We start from the raw sequence: 16,131 nt of genomic DNA, 5'->3' as shown, positions 1-16,131 counted from the left end.
TGTTTGTAATTTTTTGTTTTTGTGTTCTATGTCTTTGACGTTTACTCTGTGCCATTAAATGGGGTTTATATTCAAACTGTTGGCTACTTGGCTTGTTCCAGTAGTTTTTCATATAAGTATCTTTACTTGTATAATAGACGATCAACTACTGAATTATAACTTTGAACATCTCATCAACAAAATTAACAGCAAAATAGCAATCTAACAAACTAGACAAAGAACAAAGCTGTTTTATCAAGTCACGAACAATCAAAGTCCAAGAGCATACATTAGGAGTTATTTTTAAACAACCAAAATACCACAATCATCATTTATTTTCTTTAACTCCGGAAATATCTGCAGCATCCCTTGCTAATCTGTTGTCTAACAATTTTCTTCCTTCTACTTTCTCTTTATGGAGTGTACTTCGTGGCGAAACTCGAGCAGCCTAATTCTTTCCAGCTTTTAAACGCAATATGAACACAACCAACAGACCTGTTCCTCAGTTTTATTTCGATGGATATCGGACGTCGAGTGTGCATCACGCAAGGCTACGCATGCATTGCAGCTTTTCAGACTCATCATCAACATAATTTGAATATACCAGTCTTCTACCACCTACTTCTTGACATGGAATTTCTCCTTTTTTCCCTATCATTCGTACACTTCTATTTACATCATTTTCACATGTATTCTCTATTATTTACAAACATGCATACCCTGTTACAATTTTCAGTACAATTCATGAGAATTTGAACTCAAACATTTTGATACTTCAATCCACTTCAATACACGTAGTTTACACAAACCATTTTACATTTTAAAGCAGCTTGTAAAACTGACATGAACGAGGCATTGTATAAGCTTTAAGCATTTAACAAACATTATGCATTCCCCATCTAATTAAGCTTTCACTTCTACTCATTTGCTTATTTTTATATACCTTATTTTCAATTTTTATGTAAAAATATACTGTTTAAACAAAACATTGTTTTATAAAATATTACAAATGAATGCAAATAAATATTAGGATTATACCATGTTTACTGAAAATGGAAAAACGAATTCCTGGTAAATATTTTTACAACCGTATCATTTGTAGTGTTACATTCCAAGTTTCCCAACGTCTTAATGAAACATTTCGTGATGAATAATTGGCTACTCGTCTACATGACATGTGGACATGAACATGGTATAGGAACAGGAGGTTTTCCAGTATGATCCAATGGCAAGGATAATTACGCTCAACAGATCCATCGCATTTTGTTCGATTAAAACAATAATGACCGTCGACTAGACGGTGTCTAATCGGTTATAACCCACTATAATTCTAAAACAAACACATATTTGAAAATAAAACAAAATAAAATATATTGTCAACATCAATGTGTATGTTAAACACAGTAAGTACAATTCAATAACATTATGAAAATTTAAGACCATTTACAATCTTATATAATAAATAGGAATTTAATTTACATCAAACGAACGTTGTTAAGTGTTTAATATGGCGGAATAACAAGTTATTATTAATCTTTTGCTATTAAGAATTTAATTAGTTGGATTTAAATTTAATCAAGTAAATCGAATGTCACGTCAGTGCTGAACACCATGCGTATCACATAAAACTCTTGTTTGAAGTCCGTAATCATTGCCGTGAATATTTAATGCCAGAAACTTATTTTCCTGCCTAGCAGACATACTCATTGGAAATGCGTATAATACCTCTCGGGCAAATACTGAACATTGTCTCATTTGGGACACTACGAAGCAATTTTAACTTCTTGGCGTCATGACCATGTCAATTGTTTGTGTGTTGTTTTTTTGTTTGCTTCAATTAGCAATCAGCAATTATCAAAATTGTTTCTTGAAACTCCTTTAAGGGGTTTAGTTTACTTAAGTATTTTAATGCCTTTGGGAACCAAAAACTGTACTCTTTCTGAAAATCCACAGAGTCCAGCTAATTTGACAACTGTTGCTATTCTCGTTAATATTTAATCGCTGCCTACAAAAATAGCATTTAAAACCTGAATAATTAATGGTTCAAGGAAAGCCATCGAGTGTTTTATTATAAGTCAACAATACCAATGATTACCATTTCTAACAACGTACTTCATAGTAAAGCATTTCACTAATGCAAACAAATTGAATTTAAAATGCGTCTTATTTATTCAAATTTGTAATTGATCTATGAAATTTTCATGATCATCATTATCGGGTTACAAATTAAATGACAAGAATAAACATTATACATGAAGCTTTAACAGTTTGAAAAAATGTTCATTTTCATTTCAACTGTAATCGCACGTGGAATGACCTAAAGCAATTATTTCAGGCATAATATCTATACTTATGTGAACAAATACAGAAACAAGCTCAGTTGACAAATGTTTAAACATAAACCCCGTTTAATGGCACAGGGTAAACGCCAAAGACATAGAACACAAAAACAAAAAAATCACAAACAAGAAACATGGAACAACACCACAAAACTCCACAAACAACAAAGTCCATATATAGTATATGAAAAAGGTTTGTTTTTCAGGATTGTTAGGGATTGTTAGGTACCGCCTTGGAACGGTCAGTAAAATGTAAATTTACTGGGGGTTTATCCAGTGTATGTGTACAACCTCACTCTTATTTGGTCTCAGGTCTAGTTTGAAATATCATGTACCATTGTTGTATGTTCAGTTCTGCACATAAACACATTTCAAATGATACATGCATTGTATCTGGCACTGACATGTTTGAGAATCGAATACATGAATCCTCTCAAAATAGTTTTTAACAACATTGGCCTACAACTGTAAACCAGACAACGAGTAGTTTCCGATGTAGAAAAAAAACATCCGACCAGGAAGCGTCTCCAAGAACAGCAAGCTTGTTTTCCTTGACCCGTTTCATGTTGCTATCATTAGTAAGTGTTTTAGCATTTGGTTGGCTTGTAATTATGTGATTTATGTGAAATGTTTCCCGGTAGAATTGTAGTGATATCAGGGCTTGTTAGAAATGTTTACTAGTAGAAACCAGCGATTCATATTGAGGCTATGAGGAGAAAACATGCCGTCAAATATTAAACGTAAACCTATTTTTATTTGATGTATATTTTGTTTTAATTTTAAAAGCTTTACATGTTAAAGAATTTAGTTTCTAATGTTATATTTAGTGTTGCGTTCTACAAGGTTCAATTAAAGCTTTACAATTGCAAATGACTCTGATTTAATAGTTTTATATTAAAAATTGATTAAACGCGCAAATTGTTGGTGATTGCTCATACTTTTTTCCGATTATTTAAATTATAAGATACAGTTTACAATTTGGAGATTGCGATTCGATAAACAAATTCGAAAGATATCTTAGTTGGTAGCGCCTCTAGTTCATACTCAGTGTATAAGTGGTTCTAGCACCACACTCGACACATTTTTTGTACAGGTCAAATAATATCATACGAAACAAATTTGTATTTAACGCGCTCTTACATGGGTTCATAGCACATTTTCAGTAAAGAGAGGGTTCTACTGCTATTTGTGAAAATATGCTGTTTATATTAGCAGGATGTTCGAAGTGTTTTAAAGAGCATTACCTCTTATAAACGGTAGGTATTACACTGATTCTGGTACTTTCTAAGAATCTGTTTATATATCCAGATTTTTAGATTTGCAAAGATACATAATAAAAATACATCAAAATTGTTGTTTAAAATACCACATACGTGTACATAACTAATGTTTGTAAGCATTGTCAACATTGAAAACAATCCAGCGGGTCTGTCAAATCAAAAAAATAAATATTACAAGTCAATCAAACTCCCGTCTTTGCTTTGAAATAAAAGCTAACAAATGATAATGATGCGTGTCTGATTTGTTTTGTACGTTGTATGCATGTCGTATAGTGAATCTTATACTCTAACAATGAGCATTCAAACAAAGCCATCGTAAAGCGTTGTCGACCGTGCTTGTTTCTGTAGTTTTAATTGTGTTATTAACACTTACTTGTTTGGAAATTGACTTATAACAAAAAGAAACACCCATATACGCAAGAAAGCATGTACGTAATCACGAACACACGCACGCATAATCACACGAACACGCGCGCACACACTTACACAAAACAATAACAAAACAAGAACAACATAAGCATAGAATCTGTCTAACCTTTAAATGTCTGTAAATTCCAACATTAAGCGCAGCACATGAGCCTGAAATCAACAAGACACATTGGGATATTTCATAGAACTGTTTTACAATGAAGCATTTATGAAAATAGTCCCATGTATCGCTATAAATAATAAATATGCTAAATTATCATAAAAAAGACTAACGGCGAATGAATTATTAATATGCCACTTACATTTAATTTGCATGTAAGAATAAATTATTTGCTGATGATGTAAAATGCTTTTGCTTAGCTCTGGGGAAATGTGCCTATTCATTATTAAATTAACGATTTAAATACAAAGACCAATGTTTTTATACGAGGGGTATCCAATTTGTATTGCAACGGAGGATCGTGTTTTAATTAATATCTGAGACGGAAACAAGTTATAATCTTGTAAACATGCATCGGTAATGTATTTTAGATATTGAAATATTAAGATCATGTTAAAACGTGGTAAAGTAATAATCAAACCACGTTTGTTGGACTTAAAAAATGTGTCAATTCAAACAAGGTCGACAGCTCTCTTCAACAATTCATTGTATTTCATGGCAATAAGATGGTATAAAATAGTTTAAAGAACAGAACACGAACATTCAGTCCGTCTTCGACCTGTTGTTGTGTGTTTACAAACATAAAGAGGTTGATACCAATAGTTCCATTGTAGAAATAAAAACTGAAACATGGTAAACGTAACAGATGACGATGAAACTTTCGTCTTTGGCTAGATTTGATTCTCTTTTTTTTTGACAGTTAAAAGGTTACTAAACAAGACTGGTGAAAGGTATTGGCGCTGTGATAAAACTGTCCCCTGTCATACTCATAGATGTCTTTCTTTTTGTTAAATTTCGTGCCGAATGATTGAATGAAACTGTAGATAAAACGTTGCTTTGTCGGCATGTTTTTGACAGTTTTCTTAAGTTACAATACCATCGTGTCAGCTGCATAACATACTTTATTCCCCGCGTATTTAAAATTTAAAATACGCGCATATTCTAAGCTGTGATGATTAAACAATTTGCATAATTAGGACATTGGTTTTTTGATATCTACCATATGTAAGCACATCTCTAAGACATTTTGGCCGTTTTCAAGACAATCTGAAAGTGAATCAAACGCATTAAATAACACTTGATATTTCTCATCGTGTTCCGAAGTGTAGGCTAACTAAAGGAATACAAATTAAACCACAAATAAAGTTTACCCACAGAACAACATGACATGTTTTCCCATCTGGGCAATCTGTCTTAAAAAAAGACAACATCAGAGATAAAACACTATTCAACCGTTACTAATGAACAGAGAGTGGTAACTTGGGCTTGTCATGGCTTTTTTGGGTACTTCATTTCATTAAGTGCAAGTTCCAGCCGCTGACGATTTACAATCATTCAAATTACTCCTGGGAGTGTATTTCAACACACTATCATGTTCCTTAAAAATACATTACTTCACGGATACAGTAATGACATACGAACAAAACCCAAAACAGGGTGTTAACAAAGTAATTGGGTATACAAGAGGTATCTTGGTGTCTATATATAGACTTGGTATAAATAAGGTTCCTTGGTTTAAACAACGTTACTAGATATCAACAAGTTCATGGGATATCAATAAGGTTACTGTGTATAAACATGGCTACAGGGTACAACCATGGTTCATTAATAAAAACATTACTTATCGGTATATAAAACGTGACAGGATATAAACAATCTTTCTTGGTATAAAATGATATAACTGGACTTAAACAAGGTAATTCAATAAAAAGCAATGTTATTTAGTATAAAAACGGCTACTGGACATAAACAAAGGTACGTTGAATAAACAATGTCACTTGGTTTAAACAATATTACTTCGTATAAACAAGGTCAATGGGCTAAAACAAGGTCACTGGGTTTAATCGCGAGAAATGCAAATGCCTGCATACTGTATTAGTTTAAAAGTATTATGACCAGGAACATAAGCATGAACTACATTAATTGCAGCAGGACAGTGCAGTCATTTTAACTAATACAACAAAGCATCCCGTCATAGAAATAAACGACCTAGGCCATGCATGTGATCATCAAATCGGAACACCTCTGACGTCATCAAACAATAATTATCTCGGAAATAAAACGGATCTTTTAGAAAAGTCCACCATGGCGGCGCCCATATTGAAAACGTTTTTTGTGTGTTTTCAGCAACTATGGGACATATTTAATACTTTGGGGAAGTGAGAATTAAGCTGATTTTTTTAAAAATACAATTTTCAGTCTCTCTTAAGCAAAATTTAGACGCAAATCAAAATAAATCATTTCAGTCCATTGTTTTCGTTATCGATTGGTGATCGTAGTTTCAGTTTGTTTCAGCATCCGGGTTTTCCTTTTCCAGAAACGATCCAGTTATTCCTTTTTCTCTGGGAACCGTTTCAATAAAACATATTAAAGGCAACCATTTTGTTGCATATGACTGCTCGGAGACACACGTAATGTTACGGCTAATAAATATACGATAAATGTTCTTATGATATATAAATTGAAACACAGATTACGCCAAAAATAGTTAATCGATTTTTGATTAAACGGGTTTCTATGGCTTATGGTTCAAAAAAGTTAAGCCAAGTATATATCAAATCCGATAAATTTACTGGAGATTATTGTATAAAAAGCGCATTGCACAAATATAGTTGTCTAAAACATGATATTTTTGAGTATTTATTAAAAAATCAACCATGGACTCATCCATTAGAAATAGTGTCCGTTATCACAACAAACAACTTTTTATTATCAAATGTGTACGTTTTTCTTAAACAAATGTTGTATAAGGCACACAAAGTGCATTACGTCTTTATGTATGATCGCGTGCTTCTTCATCATTTGAATATGTTGTTGCGGATAGCAGACAGATGCAAATAGAATCTGTCAAGTATAATTTCAAATATGCATTTAAAATTGAAGACGGTTTAAAACCTGCATAAAATGATAATAAATGTGCATAGCATGCATAATGTAGACTGATGAAATTCCAAGGAAATTCAAACTTGAACTCCAATACTGCCATTCGCTATTGCACGTGATATAACTGGCTGCATTTCTTCCGAGCAAAAAGTTGATTATAACTTTCCTTTGTTAGTTTTTGAAAAATATACATTTTAGGCCGATTCTTCAGAGGGGATTTTAACTTTAAAAACAATTGTATCGTTGCTTTAATGCTAAGTCGGGAATAAAAGTGGTACAACAAACGACCGTTCTCTGTTACATAAGCAGCCATATCATTTAGTTAATAACTACAGCATCGTATTTAATACTCGTTATTTTTCCCCTTCAAATATTATCCGGTTCTCCTTTTCAGATTGACCATTTTGTTGTCACAGATAATTATTCCAACGTACGTTAATGGGCATATACGGCCTCTATATTTCAAAAATATTAAGTTATTAACTGCTGTTACTGACAGTTTTTAATAAATAGAGTAACATGTAAACTGCATTTTATTACGAATAGTTTTCCGCTATGCCAACAGATGACGTCAGAAACGGCACGCAAAGCACGTGGTTTCGCGCCAAAAGCGTTGATTCTGCCGATTTTTGCGTTTTTAATGTAAAAATAAACACAGAGCGCATGCAAGTGTCACTGAGATCTTTTCACATAGGATTCAGTATTATCTTATTTACTTCTATGCACAGTTTGGTCGTGACACTTATCTGCGCTCTACCCTTAAACACCAAAAAAATCTTCTTAATTTGTACGTAATTTAAAAATAATACTTTTGTTTTTTCCTAGTAATGTTAATTTAGACCTTAAATGTGACCAAAAAGTGTCTAGTCTGTCATATGTGTTCGTGTGTTTTGGTTCAATACATCGTCTGAAACTTGAGATCACTCATAAATATTTTTACTAAAAATAATCGATTCAATATTTCCAAAAATCGGTTGAGTACCGCCATGATTTAATCAAATATCCGTTTCTAAGCAGACTCTCCGAGACTTGATTGTTCGTGTCGAGTATATTTCAACGTTTGAAATAGTATTGAAAGGTGTAAGTGATTTTTTTAATCAAAGCTTCAAGATCCGGATCAACCCAACAGCCAACCGCAGTTTATAAGGTGATGTATTTTTATCTTCATTTGATATCTGACTCTGAGTGAAACGAAGTGAACTAGAAATGAAAAGAACAATAACAAGAATAAAGCTGATATGTTATACTACCAGACTTGCTAAATGATGTCTTTAATATTCTGCTCGAGAAAATGTCGTCTGTGAAATGGCGCCAAATTACAACTAAGGGCACTAATTCCCTTCATGTGAGAAAAACAAGGGGAGGTAATAAAATTAATACAAAAGTATTTATTTTTAAATTGAATTTGAGAAATTGATTTGTTTTTTGTGCAATAAACATTTTCAATAACATTTTTAGTTATATTTAATTATTTAAAGTTATTTGTTTTTCTATAAGAACACGTATTTTAATAGTTGTTTGAGAAGGAAGGTTAAACACAACTAATAGTTCATAGCCCGTGTTGAAACATATTTTGGTGAAAACGAAGAACAAAGAACCATATATCTGTATGAAACATGGAAACATTATACACTGGTAAAACATTAAACAAATAAAATTAACAAATAAAGGCAAATTGTCCATGTCAAGTACAGTATACACAAATAATGGACGCGTGGTATATCGTTTATTGTGGTAGTTAGTTTACAATAAGAATTTTATGTTTTCAGTATGGCTAAACAGTACACGTGCATAGTTTGCACAAAACGTTTAAAACCAAAAGATAGACGGCCAGTGGCAGGGTCACAAAATAAACCACTAAGGAAATATTTAAGAAAAACATTTTTAATTGAAAGGACCTGCGACGATGATGTCATATGTAACAAATGTAAGCTGGGATATTACCAAAATAGCAAGACCAAGGACCGTAGGAAGGCCGTCGAAGTCAAGCAATGTACAATAAGAAGCCCTGTGTGTAACATACGAGTAAAATCTACAGGGAAAAGCCATAGTCGCTGTGTTGTATGTAACGGCTCGGCTAAGAAAATGGTTGTAGTTTCGGCCATGGCAATTAGTGACATGTTCCTACGAAGTGGTGTGCTCTTACAAAGCAAGGCACGGTCGTGTGCAGAACACATAAAGAACGGCTTCTTTTTACCGTCCATCTGCAATGAAGAACATTTTAAGTCCAATCTTACCCAACCAACAACAATGAGTGGATCAGAAGTGACCCGTCTTCTCATGAGGTTTTTAGAATCTAAAACCAGCACAAAACTTAAGTTTGACCCGCCAGGTAACATCAGCCCTGAAGATTACTTAAACTTGACAGGTCTCACCAAGGATCAGTTCGATGACCTCACATCCTTCGCAACAGCTGAAGATTTACGTCATTCTAGGGTACGGTCACTCAGAAGTTGTATCGCAGTTTTACTGGTTAAACTTCGGACTGGCCTTGGTAATGCCATTCTTGGAACACTCTTCGGCATGAACCGTTTTCAGGTATTAAGGCTAAAACAATACTTTAGTTATACTTTGTTTCAGATTTCCCGTTTTTGTCATCAAGTTTTTTTATTGCCTGTTTTTATTGTTATTTTTTACGTTAATTGTAAACTCTTAAACTACTGTTACATTAAATATCGATTATTCAAGTAGACATCAATAATATATACGTTATAATAGTATGCAAACGATTATCAACAACAATTAAATATCAATTTTGTTTGAGATGTGTTATCGTGCACATTAAACTTAAATGCACGTTTAAGCAACTGTTCTATTATAAACTGATAGGTACGAAGAACGTTAACATCCGCCAGAAATGCTCTATTGAAAAACTTCGTTCCGCTGCATGTCGGTTTTGGCCATATTACACGAGATGAAGTAATTCATAGACACACACGGACGCTTGCCAAGGAACTGTTTGCACATGGGTTGGACGTGGCCATTCTTGTGCTAGATGGCACCTACTTATATGTGCAGAAGAGTGGCAATTACACATTCCTGCGAAGGTCTTTCTGGTATGAAATGCTTACTGCTTTATTCTAACAATACTTAAAAAAAGATAAATAAATATAGATAATTGTTTCACGATAAATACCAGCTTGAGATGAAACTAGTTAAACACATTTATTTTTTCTTTCAGTGTCCACAAACACCGCCATCTGATAAAACCGATGATGGTGGTTACCACGACTGGATACATTGTCAGTGTACTGGGGCCGTACGTGGGTAAAAACAACGACGCCAGTATACTCAACCACATCGTTAATGAGAATGTCGAAGAATTTCGACATTGGATACAAGAAGACGATATTGCTGTTGTAGACAGGGGATTTAGGGACGCAGTTCAACTTTTGAAGGTAACACGAAATGAAATCCTTGTTCCATTACAGCTTCGTCTTTATTGTAATGTTTTCAAATCACAGAACTCCTTCCTTTTTATTTTAGGACCTCGGTGTCAAGACAGAAATGCCCTCGTTCCTTGGACCCAAAGAAAAACAATTCAAGACAAACAGCGCTAATCACAGTCGATTGGTCACAAAGGTTATACTCTTCAAAATATACTGCGCAACTAGTGTCGTATTACATTATACATTTCAGCTATTAATACTGGACACGTTGTCTCATCTGACACAAATCAGGAATATTATAGTTGCTATAAATTGTTTCGCTTGAAAAAATATACTGCTCTTTTGAAAGATTAAATACTAGCTCAGCCGGTCCCCTGCATAAAATAGAATCTCAGGGTCGTTCTCATTTGTTTTTACTTATTATAAAACTTAACATTTACAATATTAGCACCGCAGACATTGGTAAAACACCTTTTTTTACCTTTAAATAATTAAAAAATGAAGTAATTGATAAGGGAAAACCAAACAAAAATTAAGTTCGGAGGCAAAATAGTAAAGCGACCAGAAACATCTTATAATAAGCCTAACCTAGCAAATATACATCCAAATAGTATTAAGGTATTTACAATCAGAAACATTATACATGTTTAGGCTCGTATGTTTTATCAATCTTCAATACCGTATTTATTGCCATGCAATCATGTGAATCTTTCTCCAGATTAGATGGGTAGTAGAATCGGCAAACGGACGGTTGAAAAACTGGAAATATCTTGATCGCGTGATACCCAATTCTCAGATCCCGTATGCCGGAGATTACACACGCATAGTTGCGGCGATCTGCAACAAGTACAGATCCCCACTGATAGCAGGTGTGTTTTAATAACGAACGCAATATGTTAATGATTGCTTTATTATTTGTAATTTAAAGTTATTACCATTATATATCATTGTACATGTGTAGTATCAAACTAATTTATTTTCTAGGTAATGATGAAGATGACCTATTGACAGCCGCGCGTCTGATATCAATGAGCCGCCGTGAGAACCTCTTGCAAGCAAGGGTCGAAGAAGAAGGACTTGACCATCTGACTAAGTCCTCCGGTTGGGCACTATTGTCTGAACCTGGTGTGGTGCCGGACTTTCCAAAGCTGGACGAGTCCGACCTTAGGACTTTGACTGTTGGTGTTTACCAACTTAAGCTTGCGCCATCCTACGTACAAGAGCACCTTGATGAACATGGCAACTTCGATATCTTTGTCCGCGAGCAATCGCCTGGCCTTCTTTGTATTAAAATACAGAGCAGGCATATGTCAGCTATCAGATACAAATGCTGGGTTGGGTATAACGAGGGCGCCATTAATGGGTGGTACTGTAAATGTAAGTCGGGGGCCAGGGTTGTTGGCATGTGCGCCCACATAACAGCGGTTGTATGGCACTTGTCATACCAGCGTCACGATGTCATGGCACGCGGTGTCAGGAACTGGACCGATGCTCTAATTGACACAGCTGAGCCTTAAATTGATTGAAGGATTGGTCTTTCATATCATAGGACTTCGCCATAGATACAGTGATGATTTTTTTAGTCTACTGTTTTATGTATGCATGTGGTCCTCACGCTTTCACAATGAATTAATGATTTATTAATATTTAGAAAAGATATGTTCAGTTATTTTCTATTAAGAAAATAAAACATATCTGATCATAGATCCATTATTATCTATTTCTTGATTGATATACGTCACTTCCGTCCTAATTTCAATTCAAGGACGTATTTTTTCCTTTTTATTAAAATTCAGTTCAAGGTTGTATGTTATGTTTATTAGTACTTTCATTATATTCGATCGGTGTTGAATGAAATTGGTGATGAAACTCCGGGTACCGGCGTTTATGGCACATTTAAGGTTTATATAAACTGATTGGAATTTAGAAACTATATACACTGATAAATAAACATATTTTTTTTTATAAAATAAATTAAGTCCTATAAAATGTATTTAATTAGGTATAGTAATTCATAAATACTAACTTAATTGTTTTGCAAAACTGATATAAAAAATAAAGGGAAGTAATTTTTATACATGGTATTAATTAATACTATATAATGACAATGTTGTGTTTTAACTCAGTGTGTTTATATTTGGTTTTACAATAAATTGAAATATAACCAAAAGGGAATCCTTATGCCATTTAACCTTTAAATGATAAAGATACAAATGTGAATCATTTTTTGTTTTATAACGTACAACGCAGAGCGCAACGAAGCGTCAATATCTCGCGGTAAGCCGTGGAATCGTGAAATGCACGTACGTTACTCAACAAGTCGCCATTTCAAGGTTTTTTGAAATATTTCTTTAAAACTTCGGAAATACGAGCTACACATGTTCATTATTCCGTGGTGTATTTTAAAAAAAAAGTCTGGATGAGGCCGATTTCGGCCCAAAACGTACGTTGTCCTTTCTTAGAAGGAAATAGTGATCACTGATTTCCGTGTAACGAAGACATTTGCCTTGGAAATTGATTTATTATTGTTTCCTAGAGCAAACAGGATATTACAATTGTCAACGGAGCAAAGTTATCGGGAGTAGCCAGCTAATAGTAATAACTGTAAAAAACACTGCTATTGCTGTGATATCTCTTTTCCAGCATCTCATCAAACGTGTATGATCACATTTTGTCCTTAACAAAGGTATTTTACTCTACTGCTACTGTTGAATGTCTCAGGAAACCAATTTTTTTAAAAATGTCTTATTTTATTATAAACACCAACTAGTAATAAGAGTGTTTGTCTCAAGTACGTGAATAATACAATATTTTAGTTCCTTTGTTCTTAAACAGTAGATAAAGCATATTTTCTTTAACCCGTTGCGGGCAGCAGAAACTATCATATGTTTATGCATTTGGTTGGCTTGTAACTGTGTGATTTACGTGAAATGTTTTCCCAGTAGCATTTGAGAAATCTCAAAGCGTATTTTAAGCCTTGCTTAGATATGCGACATAAAGCGTAATGTACACCTGACTTATAGTGTAATTTACGCTCTGCATAGGAACTTGATATTATGTGTTTTCTAGCCATGTATACAAAGTCGGTATATAGCGTTATGTAGCCATGCATTTGTATAGCGTAATTTATGTCCTGCATAGAGAGCCGATATATAGCGTAGTGTATGTCCTGCATAGATAGTCGATATATAGAGTAGTGTATTACCTGCATAGATAGTCGATATATAGCGTAGTGTATGTCCTGCATAGATAGTCGATATATAGAGTAATGTATGTCCTGCACAGATAGTCGATATATAGCGTTATGTATGCCCTGCATAGAGATTCGATATATAGCGTAATGTATGTCCTGGACAGATAGTCGATATATAGCGTAATGTATGTCCTGCATAGGGAGTCGATATATAGCGTAATGTATGTCCTGCATAGGGAGTCGATATATAGCGTAATGTATGTCCTGGACAGATAGTCGATATATAGCGTAATGTATGTCCTGCATAGGGAGTCGATATATAGCGTAATGTATGCCCTGCATAGAGAGTCGATATATATCCTAATGTATGCCCTGCATAGATAGTCGATATATAGCGTTATGTTTGTCCTGCATAGATAGTCGATATAAAACGTAATGTATGTCCTGCATAGAGAGCCGACATAAAGCGAAATGTATGTCCTGCACAGAGAGTCGATATAAAGCGTAATGTATGTCCTGCATAGATAGTCGATATAAAGCGTAATGTATGTCCTGCATAGAGTGTCGATATATAGCGTAATGTACGTTCTGCATAGATAGTCGATATATAGCGTAATTTATGTCCTGCATAGAGGTCCGATATATACCGTAATGTATGTCCTGCATAGAGAGTCGATATATAGCCTAATGTATGTCCTGCATGGATAGTCGATATATAGCGTAATGTTTGTCCTGCATAGATAATCGATATAAAACGTAATGTATGTCCTGCATAGAGAGCCGACATAAAGCGTAATGTATGTCCTGCACAGAGAGTCGATATAAAGCGTAATGCATGTCCTGCATAGATAGTCGATATAAAGCGTAATGTATGTCCTGCATAGAGTGTCGATATATATAGCGTAATGTATGTTCTGCATAGATAGTCGATATATAGCGTAATTTATGTCCTGCATAGAGATCCGATATATACCGTAATGTATGTCCTGAATAGAAAGTCCATATACAACGTAATGTATGTCCTGCATAGAAAGTCCATATATACCGTAATGTATGTACTGCATAGAAAGTCCATATATAGCGTAATTTATGTCCTGCATAGAGAGCCGATATATAGCGTAGTGTATGTCCTGCCTAGAGAGTCGATATATAGAGTAATGTATGTCCTGCATAGATTGCCGATATAAAGCGTAATGTATGTTCTGCATAGAGAGCCGACATAAAGCTTAATGTATATCCTGCATAGAGAGTCGATATATAGCGTAATGCATGTTTTGCATAGAGTGTCGATATAAAGCGTAATGTATGTCCTGCATAGACAGCCGATATAAAACGTAATGTATGTCCTGCATAGAGTGTCGATATATACCGTAATGTATGTCCTGTATAGAAAGTCCATATACACCGTAATGTATGTCCTGCATAGAAAGTCCATATATAGCGTAATGTATGTCCTGCATAGGAAGTCGATATATAGCGTAGTGTATGTCCTGCCTAGAGAGTCGATATATAGCGTAATATATGTCCTACATAGGGAGTCGATATAAACCTTAATTTATGTCCTGCATAGAGAGCCGATATATAGGGTAATGTATGTCCTGCATAGGGAGTCGATATATAGCGTAATGTATGTTCTGCATAGGGAGTCCATATAAAATTTAATGTATGTACTGCACAGAGAGTCCATATGTAGCGTAATGTATGTCCTGCATAGAGAGTCGATATATAGCATAATGTATGTTCTGCATAGAGAGCCGATATATACCGTAATGTATGTCCTGCATAGAGAGCCGATATATACCGTAATGTATGTCCTGCATAGAGAGTTGATATATAGCGTAATGTATGTCCTGCCTAGAGAGTCGATATATAGCGTTATGTATGTCCTGCATAGGAAGTCGATAACTACCGTAATATATATCCTGCATAGAGAGTCGATATATAGTATAATGTATGACCTGCATAGGGAGTCGATATATAGCGTAATGTAATGTCCTGCATAGGGAGTCGATAAATACCGTAATGTATGCCCTGCATAGAGAGTCGATATATAGCGAAATGTATGTCCTGCATAGAGACTCGATTTATGGCGAATTCATGTCCGGTATAGAGAGCCGATATATAGCGTAATGTATGTCCAGCATAGAGAATCTATATATAGCGTAATGTATGTCCTGCATAGAGAATCGATATATAGCGTAATGTATGTCCTGCATAGAGAATCTATATATAGCGCAATGTTTGTCCTGCATAGAGAATCTATGTATAGCGTTATGTATGTCCTGCATAGGGAGTCAATATATAGCGTAATGTATGTCCTGCATATGGACTCGATATACACCGTAATGTATGTCCTGCATAGGCAGTCGATATATACCGTAATGTATGTCCTTCATAGGGAGTCGATATATACCGAATTCATGTCCGGTATAGAGAGTCGATATTTAGCGTTTTTCAAATAATGGTAAATTATTTTTAC

The 16,131-nt window shown here is 34.5% G+C and overlaps 2 protein-coding genes across 3 annotated transcripts in view; one reads left to right on the top strand and one right to left on the bottom strand.

Annotated features, from left to right (window-relative positions):
• The window catches only part of LOC128238976 (suppressor of lurcher protein 1-like), a 400,352-nt gene that overhangs the window by 296,891 nt on the left and 87,330 nt on the right, over positions 1–16,131 (bottom strand). For both annotated transcript variants that reach the window (XM_052955354.1, XM_052955355.1), the window contains exon 3: positions 4,134–4,177. The gene's annotated coding sequence lies outside the window, so the exon portion shown is untranslated. The remainder of the gene's footprint in view (positions 1–4,133; positions 4,178–16,131) is intronic.
• LOC128237980 (uncharacterized) lies at positions 8,841–11,976 on the top strand. The gene is made up of 6 exons (XM_052953556.1): positions 8,841–9,608; positions 9,900–10,126; positions 10,252–10,468; positions 10,557–10,652; positions 11,178–11,328; positions 11,444–11,976. Exons 1-6 carry the CDS (start codon positions 8,841–8,843, stop codon positions 11,974–11,976), a joined length of 1,992 nt encoding a protein of 663 aa, XP_052809516.1.

This window comes from Mya arenaria, chromosome 6, assembly GCF_026914265.1.
Source record: "Mya arenaria isolate MELC-2E11 chromosome 6, ASM2691426v1".
NCBI classification, from domain to species: domain Eukaryota; kingdom Metazoa; phylum Mollusca; class Bivalvia; order Myida; family Myidae; genus Mya; species Mya arenaria.
The sequence above is the reverse complement of the archived record's forward strand: the minus strand, read 5'-3'. Positions and strand labels throughout refer to the sequence as shown.

Coding starts and splice junctions, on each gene's coding strand:
- LOC128237980 (XM_052953556.1), top strand. CDS start 8,841: ATGGCTAAACAGTACACGTGCATAGTTTGCACAAAACGTTTAAAACCA. Junction 10,127..10,251: donor TTCCTGCGAAGGTCTTTCTG/GTATGAAATGCT, acceptor TTTTTCTTTCAG/TGTCCACAAACACCGCCATC. Junction 11,329..11,443: donor CAGATCCCCACTGATAGCAG/GTGTGTTTTAAT, acceptor TTTATTTTCTAG/GTAATGATGAAGATGACCTA.